This window comes from Macaca nemestrina, chromosome 3 (genome assembly GCF_043159975.1).
Source record: "Macaca nemestrina isolate mMacNem1 chromosome 3, mMacNem.hap1, whole genome shotgun sequence".
Taxonomy (NCBI): domain Eukaryota; kingdom Metazoa; phylum Chordata; class Mammalia; order Primates; family Cercopithecidae; genus Macaca; species Macaca nemestrina.
This window is the reverse complement of record NC_092127.1, coordinates 33,838,073-33,862,295: the sequence shown is the minus strand read 5'-3', so window position 1 is coordinate 33,862,295 and position 24,223 is coordinate 33,838,073. Positions and strand designations below refer to the sequence as shown.

Here is a 24,223-nt window from a genome sequence, read left to right as displayed (position 1 = left end):
TTGAGACCATCCTGGCTAACACGGTGAAATCCTGTCTGTACTAAATTAGCCGGACGTTGTGGCCGGCGCCTGTAATCCCAACTACTCGGAAGTCCGAGGCAGGAGAATGGAGTGAACTTGGGAAGCGGAGCTTGCAGTGAGCCAAGATCCCACCACTGCACTCCAGCCTGGGTGACAGAGCGAGACACTGTCTCAAAAAAAAAAAAAAGAATACAATGTATAATACATATAGCAAATGAAATATGTGTTAATTGACTGTTGGTGTTATTGGTAAGGCTTCCGGTCAACAGGAGGCTATTAGTAGTAAACTTTTGGATGAGTCTATAATGATATGTGGACTTTTCACTGCACAGGGACTTGGTGCTCCCAACCCTTGTATTGTTTAGGGTCAACCGCATATGTATTTGTCGTTTTCTTACCACAGGAATATTGGAAGATAAATTAGTGAGCTATATGTGATACTTAATACTTCCTAAAACATAGACTTCCTCAAGTTCAAAAAATAGGAGCATTTTCTCAACTGTATTCTGCTACTTGACCCATTTTATGTTAGACACAACAAAATTTGTGGAGTCCTTCTATGAATCACTCAAAATACAAATTGTTTCAATATTTTTCAATATACTGAAAAAAAGGGGAAAGAATAGTATCTTCTAGCTTAATTTTTAAGAGGTCTCCAATCTCTTGGCTTCCCTGGGCATCACTATATTCAAGAAAATAGAATTTTCTTGGGCCACACATAAAATACACTAACACTAATGATAGCTGATGAGTTGGAAAAAAAAGATCCATGCATAATTTTCATGATATCCACCAACACAGATAAGCAAAAAAGTTATTGCATTCAAAGAGTTGCACATGGCTATAATTGGAATCAATATTTGGATAAGTACGCTGGGTCTGGAGGTTCATGCCTATAATCCCAACATGTTGGGAGGCTGAGGTGGGTGAATCACTTGAGGTCAGGAGTTCGAGACCAGCCTAGCCAACATGGTGAAACCCCATCTCTACTAAAAATACAAAAATTAACCAGGTATGGTGGCAGGTACCTGTAATCCCAGCTACTTGGGAGGCTGAGGTAGGAGAATCGCTTGAACCCTGGAGGCAGAGGTTGCAGCATAGGTTGCAGTGGCTGAGATCACACCACTACACTCTAGCCCGGGTGAAAGAGCAAGACTCCATCTCAAAAAAAAAAAAAAAAAAAAAGGATAAGTAGAAGAATTGCAATAAAGTCAGAAGCTGCATGCCACATCGGTGGGAGAATTTCTCCAGAGTATTTACCCATTTACCCAAGATTGGGATTTCTGAGTTATGAGATATTCATATTCCTAATGTTAGTACCATCAAATTGCACTGGCCTCATTCTCACGGAACAAGTACTTGCTTATCATTAAGCTGGAAAACAATATCAAGACTTTCAGGAGTTATTCTCTTACATCTGGAAGAAATTGCAATACCATCGAGAATAAATTAGGGGATAGATTCTTTGACTTATTATTATTTCTTAAATATGTTTGAGAATTCATCTAAAAGTCACCTTTAATTGAATATTCTGAGACCGAAAGTAGATCTATTACCCGAAGGGGAGAGAGAACACCGAAACTCCTGAATTTCCCTCTGGACTAAATATGTAAATAGAAGTACTTGGGAAAAAAATGAGAAAATGCCATGCACTTTCAAGATAGCATACATATAACTTTATTTTCAACTAGATTGATGTTAAGTACCACCTGTATGGGAAACATAGATTTCTGTCCCTCCAAAAGTCACTTACAATAGAACACTCCACATAAAATAGAAAAAAAAAAAGTATGTTGAATCTTAATGAAAATAAAAATTCTTTAAAACTTTATAAAGCATAAATTATACATACCATTTCTTGAATAAAGAAATATTTTGTTTCCTCATGTATAGTTTATTGGGTCTAGTTTGCATATTTAGTCATAAATAATGTCTTTTTTTCACTACACCAATATTCTTTCATTGAAAAACATTTATGAGATGTCTTTTACATAATCTTTACTGTTCTAGGTGCAGGGAACACAAAGGTGACAAACATAGTTCCTATTTATTTCATATATATATACACACACACATACATGCAGATAAAGACAAATAGAAATATTTATGAAGAGATATATATCTTTAATGGCTTTTATTGAACTCTCGAAACTATGGCAAAGTGATATAACAATGAATTAGTCATGATAAATCTGAAGGTATCATGAAGAGAAAAGCAAATTATTTTATTCTAAATGACCATTAACACTCCTCTATCCTATTTTTATTTCCCAGATGATTCTGAGGTGGAGGAGTCCACTGGGTCATTTCAGGTATCTTCAGCCAAAAGAAAATGCATATCCAGTAGAAATTGGTGAATAGATACTCAATAATTTCTATGATCGTGATCAGACTGGCCCCACAAAATAGACCCAACTGACCACCAAGATCTGCTGTAATAAAACCAGTAAAGATTCAATGTCATTATTTTTCATAAAAAACAAATATTATCAGAAGTTAAATTAGTTGAAGCAAAATATCATCATAACTGAGATGAAGACTGGTTAATTGTATTTTAGCATTTGATATGAGTAAGTTAATAGCAATTGGTAATATCAAAGCAATATTCCTACAAATCATCATAAAAAGCAGAGAAGAAAAGCAAACATAAAATCTGATTCCAAACATATAACTCTAAGACTTTGGAGGATATAAAATCTAGGTAAATTCATTAGAGATTCTAGATAATTACAAACTCATTTCTAGGCGTTAAATGAAGAGCAGAAAAGTGTCATCCAGATGGCACTACTGGATGATGATGTTTTCCAGAAAATTAATTTCCAAGCAAGTTGTGACATCAAGTGTCAAAACTGTATTTCTTTTTATGCATTCATAATATTGGTTTTAACCAAAAAATATTAACACAACATTGCCTTTTTTGATATTTTTAAATTGATGCTTATATTTACTGTTTGTGCTTTTTTATTGTGATAAAATATATAAAACATAAAAACTACCATACTAACCACAGTATACAGTACTGTGGCATTAAGTACGTTCACATTGTTATGCAGCCATTCCATTATCTTTATCTATTTCCAGGATGTTTTCATCTTCCCTAACTGAAACTGTATGCATTAAACTTGAACTCCTCATTCTTCCTCTTCTCGGCCCATGGCAACAACCCTTTTACTTTTCTGTCTCTGAATCTGACTACTCCAGCACCGCTTTCGTAAAGGGATTACATTATTAACCATTCTCTCATTGCCCTAGGCCATTCTGTTTTTGTAAAGTGCGATAATGAAGTATAGGCTTCTCCAAGAGCTTTGGCGAATTGACATATTTCCTCCATATTCAGGGTCTCAGCTGCAATGTCTGACTGCTGTCACTTTTGCCTGAGTCTAAGGCCTTCTTCTGTCTCCCACACGGCTTCCTCTAAGATGCGGTGAGATCTAGAAAATCAGCCACTATGTTTATTAGGGACTGTGTGGAGAAGGCAAGCGAGCAGGCAGTGGTTGTAAACGAAATGCCTAATTTTGCTTTCTCAGGTTCTTCTTTTTAAGCCACTCTGGGATAGAGCCCTGTATGGAGGTATGCGGTGGCTGACATTTACCCAGGTGTAGGATAGATGAAACATCCTACAAGAGTCACTTGATGAGGGATCTAATGGTAAAGTGTGATGTGAGTGTGAGTGGAGATGAAACACCACCAGCCTTTTCTTTATAAAAGTCCATGTGAGGTTGTACAGTGTTTTCTAGGGAGCGGAAATATGACAAATTTAAATAGCAGCTGAATGACAAGTTTAATTGAATTCTTGTCCTCCATTGATAAGCTAAACCTTAAATATGAAAGAAAAAAACTGATAAAAATTTTTAAAAATAAGGAGCAATTAGGCCAGGCGCGGTGGCTCACCCCTGTAATCCCAGCACTTTGGGAAGCCGAGGCGGGTGGACCACGAGGTGGGCAGATCACGAGGTCAGGAGATCGAGACCATCCTGGCTAACATGGTGACACCCATCTCCACTAAAAATACAAAAAATTAGCTGGTCGTGGTGGCGGGCGCCTGTAGCCCCAGCTACTCAGGAGGCTGAGGCAGGAGAATGGCGTGAACCCGGGAGGCAGAGCTTGCAGTGAGTCGAGATCACGCCACTACACTCCAGCCTGGGCGACACAGCGAGACTCTGTATCAATAAATAATAATAATAATAATAATAATGATAAGGAGCAATTAAATAACACTTACCAAGTAACTCAGGCACACTCACTGCCTTTTGCTGCTGGGTTATCTTATAGTTTAGGTCACTATAGTTAATTTCAATTTTTACAAGATTCTCTCTAGGGATAAAAGATAGAGTTAATATAGCTTAAGATTGTCAGCATTACTTTTAATTCCCATCTAATAAAAGTAATATTCATTTTTGTTTTATGCGCTATTTAATGTTAAACTGGACACAGGATTGTTTTTAATATTAGGCACCATTAGCAGGATGTAGAAGGCATTTTGTCATGTTGGTTTTTAAGAAAAAATAATTTTCCCCAATAATTTTTCTGTACCTCATTCCTGAGAAACTAGAAAAAGGCATTAAATGTAAATATCTACTGAATAAAGTATTTACAAACATTTAAATGTGTGTTTGATTTTCATTCAAATCTTGGTTCTGTCTTTTGTTACTTACACGACCTTCAAGAAATCATGTTGTATTTTTTGAGTCATGGTTTCCTCATGAGTAGTCAGGATTTTAGAGTTGTGCTCACAGAGTGGTAGTGAGGTGAAATTAAATTATGTATGTGCAAAATTGACACAGAGCCTGACGTATATTGGGTGTTCGATGAATACTAATTATTAACTATATGTCATTAGTATACTTAGGCAAAGACTCTGTTTTCTTAATGTCTGTTTCAAATCTTTATACGTGACCAGAGTGGCTAAACATCTTTTAAAATGATATTAATAGCTCGTTACATGGTCTTGGAAGCCCTCACTTTCTCCATCTCCAGCCCAGACCCCTACCTTGAACTTCAATAATATATTAAGTTCATTCTTATATTTCTACTTGGATGTCCAACAGATGTTCCAACTTTAGCATGTTCCAAGTCAAATCCTTCACATTTCCCTTATTTATAGTGTAAATTTTCACACTCCATAGCCAGTTCATCAGGAAATCCCATTTTTTGTGTTACCTTCAAAATATATCTGGACTCCTATGACCTCTCACCCCATTCAAAGCTACCACCTTTGCCCAAGCCTTCATGACCTCTCACCTGGATTTTTGCAATAGCTTGCTAACTGGTCTTTCTGTTTCCAACTTTAATGCACCCCCACTTCAACAAGTATTGTCAGGAAGGACTTTCATGACAATAATCCACAGACCTGAGAACAACCCTCCCTGACCCTGGCTTCCCCAGACTGCTTTTCTGCTGCCACTGCCTCACAGTGCTTTATACCATCCGACAAGACTACATACAGTGATCACCCATTTCCATCCCAGTGGACAGAAGTGCAGCAAGGCAGGATTTTTGTCTGTTGTACACTGAGGTATCCCTAATGCTTAGACTACTCCTGAATCTTAACAAATAATAGGTTGTTCCTTAGCTATATGTAAAATGGACAAATAAGGGAGCAAATTAAAGATGAAAACCAATAAATGAATGGATCAATATTACCCTCTCAGTGTTATAAGCTGAATCTGAAACCAAGCACCTTCTGATTTTAAAATGTCAATAATAATAATAGTATCCATTAAGAATGGATACTATCAGCAGGGTTTCCTAAATTATGTGGTGATCTTTAACACACCTAAGGAACATGGCTGTAAATCACTCTCCTTCATGTTTACAATTTTTGAAATCAATAATTACAAATATGCTTAATTCAAAATATATCATTAATATGTTTACTTAATTTCCACTGGTTTAACCCTGAGTAACAGGAGAATGTACTATGTTTAAGTAGATAATCAGGGACTGAAGTAATATTTACAAATGATAAACCAGTTCCCAAAGTAATGGAAATAATAAAGTTGTCTAGGAAGTCCAGAAATTTTAGTAATATTCCAATCTCTTTGGCCTCCACTGTGCTCCTAATTTGCATGTGCACTGATAATATTGTTTAATTTCCCAAGCACAACATTCATAATCATTTCCAAGCATTATCCACCTGCGATTTTGAGAGAAGATAAATTATTCCCCTGCAAAAATATTGTGATATTTGCTCAACTTCTCTCAGGCAGTTGTTTAGTCCAATCGTTTGTGTCTCACTGAATCTGTGCCTCATGGCAATAGTGAAGTTGTTCAAGATTTAACAGGATTTAACTCCAAAAATATTTGTTTGTGTCAGGAGAGGCACAATTATAAAATAAAAACTAAATTTTTTATTCTATCACAAGATAGTTTTTAAAGAGCTTCCAGATGCTTGAACAGGAGTGCTACATTAGGGGAATTAATTAATTTGGCATAAAGGAAATAATTTTATACAATTTTTATTTCAAAATTTGTTAAGTTCAAACAGAACAATTTTAAAAATTCACTTGTTTTACTGATGAGGTTGGCCTAACTTCAGACACAATTTACCCTTATCTTCAACGGTAAACTCCACACTGCCTGCTACGGTGAAGCTAAGCCTCTCAACATTTTGAGGTCCAGCAGCAGCCTCGTGAGGCCCTGGATTGACCATGAAGTAGCATTTATTTCTGTCCCAGGAAGACACACATGCAGCTTCATGATTAAGTTAGGGGTTGCTTCTTTTAAAATGACTGCTGCTAATATTTCACATTTGCCGTCCTGACAAACTGCATTTCTGTTTTCTGATTTACCACTCTCTGATTTCCAGTACCTTTGCACAAACCAGTTATTTAATTATATGTGTGACTTCTAACTGTCTCTATGTAGGAGCTGAACAATCCCTGAATCCAGCCACCTTTGTTCAGCTGCTCACCTTAGTCTTCCTGGTAATGGCCTCCACTATTTGAAACCATGTAAGGTCCCTACATGTACATTATGTGATAAGATTAATTGGAGAACTATTCATAATTATATGGACAGGAAACAGAAAAATACTGGGTAGAAGAGGGCAGTTCCCTAGCAAAGGCCCACCCTCAGGCCTGGATAAAGTGGCTCTAAATGAGAACAGGCATTTCTGTTTTTGTACCCAAAAAGTTGCCTTTTGGCCTACTACACTCCTTATCCTGCCTCCATATGAAACCCAAACCCCAAGCTCCAGAAGATAACAGCAGACCAGCAGATCAACAAACCAGTGATGGCAAAATGATGCGGCAGAGAAAGAGAGAAGAGGAGGCACATCTGAACACCAAGGGGAATTCAGCCAGGGGTGTAGAGAGAAGAGTCTAGCCATCGGCTGCCTGCTTCCACGCAAAGATCGCAATCCCACTCCATCCCTCCTTCTGGCTCCTGGTCCATCTCAATGAGAGCCACCTCCACTACACAATAAAATCTTGCACTCATCCTTCGAGCCCGTGTGTAATCCGATTCTTCTGGGACACTGGGCAAGAGCTTGGGATACAGAAGGCTGTCACACTGGCCCTTGCCTTTACGATAAGGCAGAGGGTCCATTGAGTTGATTAAACCTCCAGCCATCTGTAGACAGCAAAGCTGAAAGAGCTTTGCAACCCTAGGGTTGCAGGCACCCACCCCTAGACACTATCATAGGACAGGAGCCCAAAGCGCTCCCCTGGCCTCTGCACCTGCCCCTCTGCATGCTCTCCATAGGAGTTTGAGCTGAGAGGACACCGAACAGGCAAGCCACACCCCTTCTGCACATTCTGCAAGGGGAAATCAGAGAACTCTCCTGTTTCAAGAACAATCTGAGTTTTTGGGGGGGAAAAAAGAAAAACACAGCATTCCCTAAGATCCTCTTGTTTCATACATGGCTTTCTTTTCTGATTCACCAGTATGTCTCCAAAATCATGCCTACTTTCTCTGCATATTAAATAATTATGAAACTCAGGAGATTTCCATCAACCAAAAGACACACGAAATGTTCTTCTGAGTCATATTTAAATATATCAGGAACAATATTAAAAGCAAATCAGTTTCCCACATTAAAACAAAATATATAAATAGATGTCTGTGCTGGAGTTGGAAGTGTAAACAAACATAATTGTACATTTTACAGCTGTTTATCATTTTATCTGCTGTTTGGAATCACTCCATTAGCCCTGTTTTGATGAAAATCCTTTTTCTTTCTGATCTGTAAAGACCACTTTATTATCTTGGTGTTTACATGGGAATATTTTTTTTTTATTTTATTAAAGTAAGTACAAGGCTAACATTGGAATCAAAGCATGCTTTCCAAATTATGTACACATCTATGAAAATGTACCTTAAGTTAGTTAACATATTTTTATTTTAATAGATATAACTACAAACACCAGTATACTATATATATTGCTGCTTCATGTCCTAGTCCTAAAACTACAAAGAAGAAACACAGAGAAATGCTAAAGTTGCTTCCCTGTTAAAAAACAAAGAGTTATTTATGAAGTTTGATTTGTAATTTTTAAGAGGCAGTATGGTATAGCAGAAAGAGGACTAATTTAATTCTCAGTTAATCAGGGAACATGGAATCATGTATCTGGGTTGCAAAGACATGGGGACCAGCATCAAAGTTCTTGGGCATAACTTCTTTCTGGGCCCCTGACTACCTTCACAGAACCATTTCTTAAAATACGATGTCCTTCAGTTTGCTCTTCTGTAAAAATAGAATATTAATTTCTGTTTCATCTACCTTGTACAGTTATTAGAAGACTCAAAGTGTATAACGTACAGGTAGGAAATTTTCACATTTTAAGGCATCCGTTGTTATCAGTCAACATTATTATTTTCCCCAGTTTGGGCAATAAAGGTTTGATCATGAGCAGATTACTCACACAAGCATCATTTTCCTCTTCACACAATTAAAGTAAGGAGTTGAACGATACGATCTTATCTACTTTTAAAATTCTATGGTTTCATTTTTAGTTCAGTGAAAAAAGCTATTGCCTCCCTTGATTGATCAGAATTTCATTTCCTAAGTCTTTGAGGGTTTTCAATAAAGAAAAAAAAATCTATGTTAATTATCAGTAGTTTAAAAAGCTAGTAAGATTACCTGATGTATTTCCGGCTTTGATTCAACTTCTTGGAAAGATATTTCAAAGCTTTTTGACTTGGAAAAGAGGAATAAGAAATAGTGGCAGGGTATTCTGTTTCTTCACAAGAAACAGGGCAGCTAGAGTTATGTGTTCCCACTGTACATAACTCCTTAAGTTCAATGTGGTCTGAAATGAAAATCAGGACAGGGAATTCAGAGAAGAGAAATATTTCATCATGGGTAGGATAGTTTTATAAAGTTTATCATTTCACTTTCAATGTTAAAAAAAAAAGTGGTTACCAACAACAAATGGTGTTTATATGTTACTCTGAATGTAGCAGAGGAGACACAATATAAGGCCTGGAAGTTTTTATCTTTGAATTCATTGAGTCACTGGATTGGGATCTTTACTGGATTTAAGAAATTATTTTCAGGAAGTATCTGGGTCTATTTCTGTAAAATATCAGATATTTGGACAGAAGAAAGATGGAAAGTGTGTGACCCCATGTCACTTTGAGAGGGACAGTCAAACAACCCTGCAAACCAATGTCTCAGGTTTACACTAAACATCTTCAGATTTCTCTCAACATACAGTGGTATGAAATGTGCTCCTGGGTATTTGCAGTCTCTTATTTCTGTTGGCCCGGTCACTTCCAAATCAACCCCCGAGGTTCTCCATTCAGTGTTCTCTCTTGGCTCCTTCAGAGCAACCAGGCTATCCACGCAAACGCATACTGGAAAAAAGTCCCTGCAGCAGGTAGTGTTTGTCTCCAGCTTCCCTTTGGACCACGTCCCAGTGCCCATTCTCACTGCTCCTCATCCAAGCTAGATACTCAGGTTCTTGTTTTTCCTTTGGTTTTGATACTGAAACCCTTTGTTCTCATGAACCAGTTGTTTACCAAGACCTCCCCGTAACTGACAAACTTTAGGTTTGTTTTTCAGACTCTAACTTTGACTTCTCTGGGAGATAACTTTTGCATGCATCTGCTAGTTCTTTAGCATTGCTGGTAAAGACCACCACTCTTCCCCTACACTCACATGCACTCACACAATCCCATACACACATAAGCTCACACACACATACACACACACACACACTTACATACATATACTCTCATGTACATAATACTCTCTCACACACACAAACACACACACTCTTCTGACCCCCTTATCCCACAACAGTCCCTGCTGAACTGCATGCATGGTTTTTTTCTCCAAGCTCTCCCTCCAGCCTCCAACAGGGATAAGGAATCAGAAGAAATCTGGCAACATCATTTCAAGTCTATTGGTTAGTAATATGGCTTTTGCATGCTCAGTCTGTGGTCTACATAAAAAAAGATTCCTTCTACCTATAGCCATACCTTGAAATATTTTACAACCATTGAAAAGAACCTTTTCAATCTATTCCTGCTATCCTGGAGATATTTCCACAATGGGTTAGAAAAGCAAGTTGTGTAGAAGGGTATATACTGGGATTCTGTTTTCATAAAACAACCCATGACTTCAAGTGATATGGAGATGTGTATGTGGAGAAAGTGATGGTAGGATATACTAAAGTGTTAGCAATTGTTCCAGGTTAAGGTAAAAGCAAAAAAAAAAAAAAGAGTGGGCTCTTTAATAACAACTTGCCCCCAATAAATATGGCATGTACAGTTATAATTACATTTATGAAAAAATTTTATATGCCATGTACATACAATGAAATGAATGAATGAAAGATTACTCCCAAACAGTGAGAGGAATTCTCAGTAATAAAATTTCTACTTATTTTTACGTGATTTCCTTTCTATTCTGTAGTATTTTAACTATTCACAATAAACATGTTTTATTTGTGGAACAATAAAAAAACAACTAGGAAATTTTGATTATAAAAAAGAACAAAATTTGAAAATTCAGATGTGTCTTAGTATCAGAGGGTTTTTGTTTGTTTGTGTGTACTGCCTGTGTTTGTTAGCTACTATTTAAGAACACTTACAAAAAGATCTTCTCGTATGTACTATATTCTGCTTAATTTCTGGGCTATCCATAGTTTGACTTAATGTCTTGTATTACTTTGAGCAACTTTAATATAAATCCTGAAAACAAAAGTAAATTAAGCACTTACCAAGTACAGGAGAAACACAGTTGAAGTACTTTTGTAGGTCGCATTCTATCCCATTTCCTTAAAAATAATAAGTGTAACATATAGAGACTTTACATTTTGTAAAATAAGTGATCTAATGACAAAAATACCTTTCTTACCTACATCTGTCCATCCATTCATCCACACACCCATTCATCTATATGAGCATTTATTCTTTCATAAGCAAAACTATGGAATCAAGTTAGTATTCAGTGAAAATATGTGTTGGGAGGAAGAATAATGCTTTCATTTCTTTCCATACCTCTTTCCGTCTGTCTACATTATTCTAAAATCTTTAAGTGGGAATAATAATTTTAAAATGTGAGTAGTTTCCAAATTTAAAATTATGTTCACAGTTGTCATCTCATTTGACGCTGTTCACAATCCTGCGATATGAGAATCTTCATTTTACAGATAAAGAAACTAAGCCTCAGAAAGTGGCTTGCTCAAGACCACACAGTTAGGGGAACTTTGGCACATTCTGTATATCTTCCATCCTGCTCCCTCTATCCATTTACACACACACACACACGCACACACACACACATTCCTGATAGACTGCCATTCCAGAGGTAGGATGGGAGGGGGGCAGGTAAGTACCAATATTTGTTAAGCACCTACTCTAGATTGTCAGATTGTCAGATATATAGTAAAATCACTATGTATCAGAGCTGGGTTTACTCCTAGGGCTGATTCTAAAGCCTTAGTCGCTTAGCCTTAACACAATATTTGTCTATTGCTATAGTCCATGTGGCTCAGCAGTTAGCCACAATGTTTAGTCAGTAATCTTAAAAATAACCAAACGAGATTGTCCACTTACAATGTGTGGACAATTTGTGGAATGTTTAACTAACTATAAGGAAGTGCTCTTTATGAATAAAATAAAATAAGTTTAAAAAATCTACCTCCAACACTGAGTTAGGAAAAAGCCTCATTTTTCTGAATTATTTCTTGCTCTGGCAATAATATTTCTTCCATTATAAAGAACAATTCAGAAAAAAAAAAAAAAAAAAACAAAGATGGTAGATGGAACACAAAAAAGAAAACAAAAAGAAAAACAAACAAACAAAAAGAGCAATGAAATTTTGGAAATAACCAATATCTGAAAAGCTATTTTGGAGATTGCTTCCTCAAATTGTTAGTGGAATTACCTCAGTGAATTCATTTAACATTTAGAATCTTCCATTTATTCATATATCAGTAGACTTAAAGGTATGTGTGAGAATCTAACCAAATAAGATCATATTCCTGAATGCATTTGATATATATCTTAAAGATCATGCAGATATCATTCTTTGTGTTTTATGTAGCACCTTGCCTAGTTTCTGGTCCACATTAGCCAGTAGGCTTTTGTTTAATAATAATAAATTTTAAAATTGTAAACCTTATTCTGCATGAAACAATTCAGACTTCTTTCCAGTAACTTTGCCAGTAAATTAGGAAGGAGAAATCAAAGCCAGAGCCAGCAGTTTTACATAGAACAGCAGTTTTTGGAGGGGCCAGAGATCAATAATCTGGATACTAGAAAGAAGGATGTGATGATTCTGGAAACCTCTGAAAAATAATGAAACCACGTTTGCAAAATTTATATCTCAAACAATGATTACAGTGAAAGAGATTTGACGTAACTGACTCCATCTTGTTTCTAACCTCCAACCTGTCCTTGTTCATTCTTGGGCGTTAGCTGAACTTTGGGAGGAACTTAGTTTTTTATGGTTTAGCTCTGAAACAGACAATAACAGCCCTTTCCCAAAACAAACCCTCTTCCTGCCTGGGGACTAGACTGCCTTTGTAGGGCTAACAAATTAGTCACAAGACTAGAAATTATGTTTAGGAGTCATGCAGCTGGAGGGTGAAAGATTCTAAACCTCCCCAAATTGCTTCTAGTGATAACATTACTATTATAAAAGCTAAGATCAGTGCTTGAGATATGTTGCAGACCCTGCCTCCAATGATCAGCTGGAACCACTCAGATAAAAAATCTGGCCTATCTGGTTTTGTGACCCCTACCCAGGAATTGACTCAGCGCAAAAAGACACCTTCAACTCCATATCATTTCACCTCTGATCTGACCAATCAGAATCCCTGATTCACTGGTTCACTGGTCCCCTTCCCACCAAATTATCCTTAAAACTCTGATCTCAGAATACTCAGGGAGACTGATTTGAGTCATAATAAAACTCCAGCCTCCCGCACGCAGCTCTGCATGAATTAGTTTTTCTCTATTGCAATTCCTTTGTCTTGATAAATCAGTTCTGTCTAGGCAGCAGGCAAAGTGAGCCCGTTGGGCAGTTACAATATTTTGGCAGGTAGATTGTGTTACAATATATCTTTCTAGATATGCTGTGGGAGGGGGATGTAAGAGACCTGAATAAAAATATCTGACATTTATATAGACTGTATTCTGTGCCAGGCACTATTTGAGCCACTTACATACCCCTTTCATTCTTACAGCAACCCTATAAGATGGAATTCTTATCCTCTCCTCCATTTGACAGCAGAGTAGAGAGGTTAGGTCACTTGTTCAAGATCACCTAGGGGAGAAATTGTGGAGCTGGCATGAGCGGCCTAGTTGAGATCTGGCTCTTATTCACCCTGCTCGATTGCTTCCTTGAATGCTTGCTTCTCACCCATGGTTCTGGAAAAGCTGCAAATTGTATGAAAAGGAGGCCCCGGAAGGTAAGTTTACAGTCACAAAGGAAACAACTTTGCAACAGTGAAATCTTCAGGCTTGGTAAGACATATCCATGATCTAATTTTTCTTTCAAAATTAAGAAAAACTTGGTGTGCTGTTTTAGATATTTGAGACAATCAAATTTTAGCCTTTGGGAGTAAGTATTGGGGCCCCATCCTGATAAAACAATTTTCTTTTCCAGAAATCTCTGCTATGATTTTATAATGTAAAACTTGTCAGTCGAAGTTGTACTTGGCAAGTGGATAATTTTCCAGTGTAGAATTTCATAAGAGTGGAAAACAATTTAGTGACATGTTGATTTACTATGTTTCAAATTAAGTAAATATAAACATAAAATTCAAAGAAATTTAGGACTGAACTTCTGATGACTTTGTCACTAGTTGTCATTTTAGGCTGCAAAGAGAAGGAACAGGCTTAAGAATATAATAATTTTCTGTGAATGGGTTAGCAGCATCTGTAATTACATTTAATAATACTTAATATTCCATTTGTATTTCAATACTCTATTCCTCCCAGACCTTTTGTAACCCTGTAAGAAACACTTAACTGTCTAGTTAAGTAAGGGGGCAGTTAGTCTTTATTTACCAGGAAGAAGAAAAGGCACACATCCACATTGCTTTTTTATGTGCTGGGCTTTGCATTCCTTCAAGCAACCGGAAGTGCTGTAGTTGCTAAAATTCTGCAGCTTGATGTTAGGATTGCATTCTCCCCAAGGGTATTCTTGATGAACTGTCTTAAGGTAAGATAAATACTTGGTTCAGGAGATTTATTTACATCAATTTTTCCATCAAGAAGCTGATACACATTTTTATTTTACTCTCAGAGCTCTTGGATTTCCAAAACCAAAATTGGTTACATTTGTCTATTTTGCCTACTCTATTGACCTGAAATTCCCTGAAGCTAAGTATAATAGTGATCCTTAAACATATATCCCAAATGTGAATTAACAAAGTCAGACACACTGAGTATTCTAAAAATCAACTCATATAAGGAAAAAAAGATCACTTACGTAAATGTTATATTAGTGTAGTAATCAGCTCACCTACAAAACAGCAACCAAAATCACATTTTAAAAAGATCCTTTAACAAGCAACCATTATGTGCCAGGCAACATGGTGTTGCAGAACTTTCTCCTTAGTTCAGCTAAAACTGAGCTCTTGTCACATGACCAGGAAACATGAGGCTCACAGACACATAGAAGGGTAAGGAAATGGAATTTATTGGGTAAAAAGGAAAAGAAAATGACTCTCAGCTAAGTGAGAGAGAGTCTTGCTGGTAGGTTTCCCACCTCACAGATTGAATCTGTGGTCACCACACAGATACAGGAGAGGCCAGGCTCCTCCCCACTGCAAACAGTGTAAACTTCCTAAGGCTCCACCCCTTCCTCCCAATGTGCAGGTGGGCATTTTTCAGAAAGAATCAGGTGGGAAAGGGCAGACTTCATCTGAGACAAGCAGTCTAGTTTTTCAGCCTTCAGACTGTTTTAGACTTGAAGGTGGAGTTTCACCAGGGGCCGTTGGCTGTCTCTTGTGTCTATCAATGATAAGTGCTTTCTTTGCAGTACTTCACTTAAACTTCCTTACTATGAAAGGAAAATATTACCCCTGTCCCATTTGTGCAGAAAGGAGATGCAAATTCAGGAAGCTAGTTAAACAAAGTTACTGAGCAAGTAAGTGGCTGGCAAACAGAAACCTACCAGACCAGCCTGACTCCAAGATTCCTGCTTTTCCCACTAATTTTCTCCTTCCCAGATAGTCTCATTGAAGAATCATGGCTCAGCAACTTAGGTACCTTTTTATACTTAATGACCCTTTCCATTTCTAATGAAATGTAAAGTTACTTTGGATTTGATAGGCTTCCCAGCTTTCACTTATATAGTTTCTGTTTCCACTAATCATGTACCTTCAGATAAAGGAAAAGGATCTGAAATGAAATTTTGGAATTTCTAATGGTGTTTTACAGGTATGGGAGAAAGGAATTTCTAGTGAAAAGCATTACTTATGTGTTTGATGCATTCACTACCCCACCTAATTTCCTCAGACTCGACTTCTCTGCAGTATTTACCTTCACTTGGCGGATGGTTACCCTTGTGTGCATTCCCACAGGTGACAACAAGCCTAATCCATCAAACTGTGGCACCGTCTTTGGTGAATGGATAGCAAAGATGATCCCAGCATCAACGAAACCAAGGCCTGGGTTATCAGTGAATGTCTCCTGAAACAAAAATATGTTTTTGCCCAAATTGCAAATTGACTATATCAGTTCTATACAAGTTTAGGATTTCGTTTTATCATCTCATGATAGCATTTGACTAATCCTAAATATTTTATGTTATATTTCAACCTCTTTTTGTCTAAAGTGTGTGAAAATTAAACATCTAAGACATACTTTAGTGGTTGAATCTGTGAAAGGAAAATATCTTGGGTTCCTTCAAGCTGGGGTCTACTCAGGGCAGTCCTGAAATAATTGAGGCTTGTCTCATTATTTTTCTTGATTGACATCTGGTAACCACAAAGGGATCCTGAGTGAAGGCAACCTGGCCCGCAGCAGCTAGCCTATCGGTGCTTGGTACCAGCTTGGGCACCTTATAGCCCAAACCAATAGGATGATTGCTGAAGTCCAGGAATTCTTTCCTCCAGGGATCCCTGATCATCCATTGTTTTTCATTTGGGGGTCTGAGGTTCATTCGCTGTTCAAAAAAAAAAAAAAAACTCCTTTTGTTGTGGAAGTTTCCACTCGCTTCCATCAAGGAAAGTGAACCTGTCGGCTTCCGCATCGGCAGAGAGCAGTTTTCAGCTTGGTCGCCATCACTAGGTGAGAAAACTGGTTTGGGATTCTTTCTTGCAAATTCTTTTTAAAGAACTAAAGTTAGCATTAACAACCAGCTGGTATTAATTTCTGCTTAAACTTAGAGCGCTCAGAAATCATATAATTTGTGTTATCATTGTTAGTTTTGCTTAACTGTTTTGTTGTTTGTTTCTGTCTTGTTGGGTTCGTGTATGTGTTTTGGTTCTTCCTCTCATTGGATTTGACCAACTCAGAATCCTCTAACTCATGAGTATGGAATTTTCCACTCCAAAGAAATAGAGCACCTTGCTCCTCTAAGCCTTTTGGGGCATTCTCAGGTGACTGAGAATCACATGGGGGTGTCTGGGAGGAATGCTCCCTAAAATGTGTAGTGGCTCTAAATAAGTATCCCCCTTAGAAGAATATACTTAGGGTCTAATCTCAGCTGGCAGGTGCATAGTAGGAGCCGACCCCTCCTGCATCTTGAGCCCCTGACACACTGTGCTAGGGAGCTGCAACACAAGAGGACCAATCTGGTTCAGGGGGTAACAGCCCTGAAAAGCTAGGTCTGTTAGCAGCACATTTTGGGTCCAATGCACGTCCCAACTTGGTTAAATCCAAAGGGGAACTCTAAATTATGGGGAACAAGGCCTCTGAAGTGGAAAGAAAATAGCAATCAAAAGGGGAAAAAAAAAAAAGGAAAGATTTTTGATTTTGACTACTAAAGGGGCTTTATTTACATAACAAAGTCACCTTTTTATCAGCCAGACCAAACTGAAAGAGCAATGGCTGTACTTCTGAAATAGCAGCATTTTGTCCTAGCTGAAATATGGTAATGAGATCTAAAAAGAATTTTTTTAAAGGAGCTCAATGGTTCAAAGTCAACTAAATTAAAGGTTAACATCCAAGATGTGTGTGTGTATGTGTGCATGGGTGCATGTTTGTATTTAAAAGACCTTCAGGTTTTTGGGTTTTTTTGTTTTTCTCTCCTAAGACTTTGTCTATTTTTTTGAGCAAAAGTTTTTTTTTTGTTTCTGTTTTTTTTTCCTTCAGTTGACTGAATTCTGTTTTCATCTGACCTTTTAACTAAAATAGTTATTGCAACAGAGGCTTCTCTTGGGTTTTTAATGAGGAGTGTAATTTAGACACTCAGAAATGTCTTTGTTAAAAAAAAAAAATAAGCGCACTGTAAAAGCATCACATGGTCTAACCTCAAAATAATTCTACCCTTTTTTGGAGACCCAGGATTCAATGTAAGCTCTGCTCAGAGCTTAGAGAGCCAGTTAAAATATAGGTAGTCCCTATCTAAATAAAACTGGTCTTGTTATACAATACTATGGTAGAGTTCTATAAGTTTAGGTTAGATTTGGCTCAAAGAAAATTAAAAGCATCTCCCTCTACCACCAACAGACTTTTTCTCTCTGTACCTTATGATATAAAGTTTGCTATTTTATTGTCAACTGAGTTGTTTCATTTAATAAGCAAATTTAAGGCTATTTAGCTAAAAACTGCCTAGGGTTGCAAAACAGGTTATCAAGAATCTGAAAGTCTAAGATAGGAAAAAAATAATTAAAGGATATTTATGAATCTATAAAATGTACCTTTATTGGCATACCTAACATGTCTATGTATTTATATGTCATGTACACAGTGTTTCACTACAGAAAATATATAAAAGGGCTCTAATTAATTGGCTTAAAGAAAAATAAAAGTGTTTAAATCAAATATTTTATCAGGAAAAAAGAAAAGAATAGTCGAATTATTTTTCAAGTTTATGTAACTTAAGTAAAATATTTAATTAAAAAAAACCAGCTTTAAAATTACTGGTAAAGTAATATCAGAAATGTCTTAAGAATTGCCAGCATAATTTTTTTGTTTATATTTATTAATCAGGCAATTTCAACTTATCCCTGCCAAACACTATAAAATGTCAAAATTTGGCAGAGAGTTTACAAAACTATAAACCTAGCCCCAAACAGAATGATTGCTGCTTATGCAGTTTTTAATAAATAAGATATTGATATTGGTTTAATGAAAATAGCTGCAGCTTAAATTTTCTAAGATTACCATAATTTCCAATCTTGTAACTTTAGGCAGCCTATTCCACAGGCAGTAAGGAGGTTTGTTGTGGAAAGGACTGCTATTGTCTTTGTTTCAAAGCTAAACAATGAACTAAGTTCCTCCCAAAGTCCAGGAATGAACAAGGACAGCTTGGAGGTTAGAAGCAAGATGCAGTCAGTTAGGTCATATCTTTTTTACTGCCTCAGTTATATTTTTGCAATGGCAGTTTCATAACTTTAAATCATGACTGTTGCAGTTTTCATAAATAATCTAAGTGAACAATTAAAATAAAATAGGTAAGGGATAAATACTTGCAGAAAAGTTATCATAATTTAGAATATAAAGTTATGTTAATTTAATAATAGATATGTCATTATGTGAGTATTTTCCAATAAATATATATTATAGAAAAACAGTCTTGCTAAAAAGAAGTGTGTCCTTTTTAAATAAAGATAAACAAATCTTGTCTAATTTAAAGCTTATCTAAAGGTTATGTATAACACAATTTATAAAGAACAAGGAAACAAAAAGGGATGTAAAGAAAATTATAAAAATAAAGAGGTTTTTTTGTGGTAAGACAGCTTAAAGAGAAATAATATGGTAAATTTAGTCCTAAAATAAAATGACTGGTTGTTTAAGAAAGGAGAGGTGTTCAGGACAAGCCAGAAAGTCCAAGCATGTCATTAATAGTCAGTGGAAGTCACAATAAAGATTTAATTTTTAAAAAAACCAAAAACTTTAATATGATCAGTTGTCACATTATTATTAAGTTTTGGTTTGCTTAAGAAAAACACTGAGATAATTTTTTTTTAAATTAAGGTTATTACATCCATGTATCTTCCTGTATGTGCTTTTATAGTCCTTGTGACATTAAGTTACAGGGCTTTGACTCCAGGGTCTAAAAAGGACACCAAGTCCTACTAAATCTTAAACACTAACAGCAATTAAAGCCTCATCTTCAGGCCCCATAGCAGACTCCAATCAAAATAAAATGCATTCCTGGCCAGCACAGGAACTCACACCTGTAATCCCAGCACCTAGGGAGGCTGAGCAGGTGGTTCACCTGAGGTCAGGAGTTCCAGACCAGCCTGGCCAACATGGTGAAGCCTCACCTCTACTAAAAACACAAAAAATTAGCTAAGCATGGTGGTGCATGCCTGTAGTCCCAGCTACTTGGGAGGCTGAGGCATGAGAATCACTTGAACCCATTCAGCAGAAGCTGCAGTGAGCCAAGATCATGCTACTGCACTCCAGCACTCCAGTTTGGGTGATAGAGTGAAACTCTGTCTCAATAAAAAATAAATAAATAAATAAATAAAATGCATTTTTGAGACATAGGGCCAGAAATTAAAGCCATTCAACTCCTCAAGGCCATGTGCCATTGAGGAAGAAGTGGGCATGTGAGATTGCAATGGGTGACATTAAGAGACAAAATAAGTTCAGTTTCTCTATAAATTAATCATGAACATCAAAGGCACAATGATTCAAGACCAGCATATTGACTCCTGTGTCAGATTAACAAGGTTTTCTTGAAGCATTAACTAACTACTTAATAAAGGTCATAAAGGTTATAAAAGGCTTATGGAAGTTATATTTTATGGTCAAGATTAAATTTTATAGATTGTTTACAAAATTTTGAAAAACAAATTTAATGGCTTCATGCTGTTTTTATTAAGGCTTCTTATTTGGAAAATTAAGTCTCCTCTCTCAAAGAATGAAGCTTTTTTCTTTTTTTAAAAAAAAATTCTTGAGTTATCACTTTGGTTAAATGAATGACTTTACAATGACCTGTAATCCTATTTCATAATATCAAGTGTTTTAAACTTTTGATATTTGATGATCTTTCTAAAATCAAATAATAAATGTCTTTTTCTGACCTAATTAATCCTTTAAGATATTAGTTTCCCTAAAGTCCAAAAATGACATAATTTGGCTTACTTGGTATAAAAATTACACAGGAAGCATTGTCAAATATGAAATTGTGTTTAGTTTTCATTGGGCTGCATATAAATGTTATTGGTATGTGTTCCAGAATTAATGGAAAGGCCTGTAATTCTGATATGACTTAGTGTACATTATCAATAATAATCATAATCGTTATGCTAAAATTATTGTTTACCACCAAGGTAACAAATTTCCTTGTCAATTGTGTCTTTGACTATGTCTGCTCTAGAAAATTTTTTCATCCAAAGACAATTGTTCACATGTTTTGGTCCTTGTTAGAAGGTGTTTTTATAATCAGCTATAAAACTCTAACAGGTGCCCTTAAATGCAGGTTTCTGATAACTTTGGAGGTTGTAACATCAGAAAAGAGGAAAAACTTTCAGTACTCATGGAGAGCTAAAATGTTCATGAGTATTAAGCAGAACAGGAATGAACTGCATGGACTCAAATAATCTTTTTGACTTTTTACTTAAAATGTTTGCTGATCCTTTGTTTTGTTTTTCAGAGTCTTAAAACTTTTATTTTGAGCTACTGACAGCTTTTAACAATTTAGTATACTCCTATGAACAAAATGTGGAGCACAGTTAATTCTCTCTGCCTGATTTCTCCAGAATTTGGAAACTATTTGTGAGTATTCTTAACTTGTGCTGATACAGTTATTTGCATAAGTGCAATAAGAATCTGTTTTCATTTGTAACAGGACACAATTGGGGAAACTGGTTATTTTACCAAGGCTTTTACTGGAATGGTGTGCTTTCCTTTAAGGACTCAAACTTGGCTTATGAAACCAATAATGTCCTTGGAAAAACTGACCTCATATTTTGTGTACAAAGTCTCTGTAGAGGGTTTCTGACCTGTGGTAAGTAAAGAATGTCACTTTCTGACAGGCCCAGAAGCTCCAGGTTTATCTTGGAACCTCAAGTGGAGAGGAAATTCACCCAACTCATAGATGCTTGATGGCAAAAATCCATGGCTGGACTCGGCTTTTAAAAAGTCTTATCTGAGATTCTTTCTATGGAACAAATTTCCACCAAAGGCAATTTAAAAGCCTATATAAAAAATAACTATGCTTGCTGAACTGTATACAAATAATTTGGCAAAATAAAATAAAGTAAACTAGTTCTAACATGATTTGTCTTTAGCAAAAATGTGAAACTTTATGTCCTAATTAATCCTTTAATTAGGATTAGAGAAGAGAGAAAAATTATGTTTCCAAAACTATAGTACACCTGTTGTTAGATTCTAGTCTTGCCCAGTGTTTTTCAGTTTTTATTTTTTTCTACAGTTTGGACCAAATAATTTTTTTTTTGGCTACAAGCCTTCAAAATAGTGTTTTCAATTTTTTTCTTTTTTTCCCCCATTTTTCCTAATTTGGAGTCCCTGAAAACTAAGCTGTGCTTTCTTAACGTCCTGCAAACTGAAGCCTGTCAACTTAAACTTTAGAAGAAAGTAACAGCAATCTATTTACATACATAGCCACTTTTCATACCTATCTACTGATGTACAGACTTCAAAGTAATGTGGACTATATGAATTTTTCCAGGATTGTTCTTTTGTTTGTTGTTGTTTTTCTCCCTTCCTCCCCCTATTTTCTCTTCATAGAACATGAGACTTTGCAATCTTCTATAAATAAACTTTTGGGACCTACCCATCTAGTAATAAACCATCCTAACCATGAGAAAATCAGATGAAAACTGAGACCAGAGACTCATGTTCTCCTAAAATGCTTTCTCCTGAAGATTTTTTTTAAATGGAGTGGTGGAATGGGAAAGGAGATTATCTTGGGCCCCTTGAAACTGGGAGCTGCCTCCCATTCTATTCAAAGTTATTCCTTTGCTCACTGAGACAGATGCTTAGTCTGATTGCCTCCTTTGGAAAAGCCAATCAGAAACTCAAAAAAAAAATGCAACCATTTGTCTCTCACCTACCTATGATCTTGAAGCCTCTTCCCTGCTTCGAGTTGTCCCAACCTTTCTGGATGGAACCAATGTACATCTTAGATATAATTGATATCTCATGTCTTCCTAAAATGTATAAAATCAAGCTGTGCCCTGACTACCTTGGACTACCTCAGGACTTCCTGAGGCTATGTCACTGGTGCCTGTTCTTAGCTTTGGCAAATAAACTTCCTAAAATGATTGAGACTTGCCTCATCATTTTTCCCGATTGACAATCATTGCTCAAGACCTCTATAGGTTTCCATGGATCACATTTCATCTTAGATAGGTGCAGGTAAGTATTTACAATTACTGTTAATGATCTTGTTTCCTCTGGCCTTATCTTCACCTAGTTGCCTTCTAGTTCCTTCCTTCTTGGCTGCTTTCTTTGACTCATTTGCTTAGAAAATCATTTGGCCCTCTTCATTTTGCAATTAAAATCCCTGCCTTTATGTAAAATTCAAATCAAAAGTGAAGATTTACACTATTTCTTTAACACTAATGTTCTTTTTAATAAATCTTAGGTCAGATGAAGAAATTTAAGACTAAACTTCTGGTGACTTTGTCATTAGTTGTAATTTTAGGCTATAAGGAGAAGGAACAGGCTTAAGAGTATAAAGAATATAGTCTATGAATGAGTCAACTGCATATGTAGTTACATATAATAAGCATACTAAATATTCTATTTGTAATTCAAAAGTCTATTTCTCCTGGCCCTTTTGTAACCCTCTAAGAAACACTTAACTATCTAGTCTGGAGAAATATCTCAATGTTATTTACTTATAGAACATTGCATTGAATTTGTAGATTTTCATTGCATTCTAAAAATATTTGGAAAATTCTAGTTTGTAAAAATTTATAATATAATGTTCGAACTGACCTTATGGCTAATATTTGAATGACTCGAAAGTATTAATCAAATACATTACAACTATAGGTAGGTACATGCATTAAAGTTTTCAATGTTATGTTTGGATATAAAGAAAAATATCTTGAATGGGATACAAAAGGAAGCTATGAAGAGTACATTACTGGAAATTCTTTAAAAGTAGCCAATGGCATGATTCACTTGGATTGGGAGGTGAATGCAGGAACACCAAGTTTGTTTTTCATCTTTGTCATTAATTGTATGATTTTTGGATACTTAATTTATCAGCATTTTAGAATCCTCTTTTATAAAACCATCATAACGAAGTAGAATGCCTTTAAATGTGTAATACTAGGAGTGGTTATGTAAGACAAAAGGTCAGAATTAACTAATCTTGGGTGGGAGCTATACCAGGAAACCTTGAAGAAAACACCACTGCATTTCTTAGGTGTTTGAACATCTGCCTCCCAGAGCTAAACACTTAGAACTTATTAGGTCAATTACAACTTTCCAAAAGCTGGGCTTGTACAGAATCTATTTACATAACATTCCTTATATAACCAGGATGTTTTCCATCACTTTTCCAGATGTACATCCTATAGTTTGTTAAATGTGTATGTAGAGTTTCTTTCTAAAACATGTTGTCATATTTACAATAACATATTTCTAAAATTATTGTTAAATGCAGAGTTCTCTTAAAATAGCTACATACATTGCAACTTAG

The 24,223-nt window shown here is 36.1% G+C and overlaps 1 protein-coding gene across 1 annotated transcript in view; it reads right to left on the bottom strand.

Annotated features, from left to right (window-relative positions):
* Positions 1-1,977: 1,977 nt before the first annotated feature.
* LOC105488613 (acid sensing ion channel subunit family member 5) overlaps positions 1,978-24,223 on the bottom strand; it is a 36,526-nt gene continuing 14,280 nt past the window's right edge. The window contains exons 5-10 of the mRNA XM_011752836.2: positions 15,967-16,116; positions 14,488-14,635; positions 11,190-11,246; positions 9,104-9,272; positions 4,244-4,335; positions 1,978-2,453 (exon numbers count right to left, since the gene is read on the bottom strand). Coding sequence (XP_011751138.2) covers positions 2,263-2,453; positions 4,244-4,335; positions 9,104-9,272; positions 11,190-11,246; positions 14,488-14,635; positions 15,967-16,116 — 807 coding nt within the window. The 3' untranslated portion in view covers positions 1,978-2,262. The remainder of the gene's footprint in view (positions 2,454-4,243; positions 4,336-9,103; positions 9,273-11,189; positions 11,247-14,487; positions 14,636-15,966; positions 16,117-24,223) is intronic.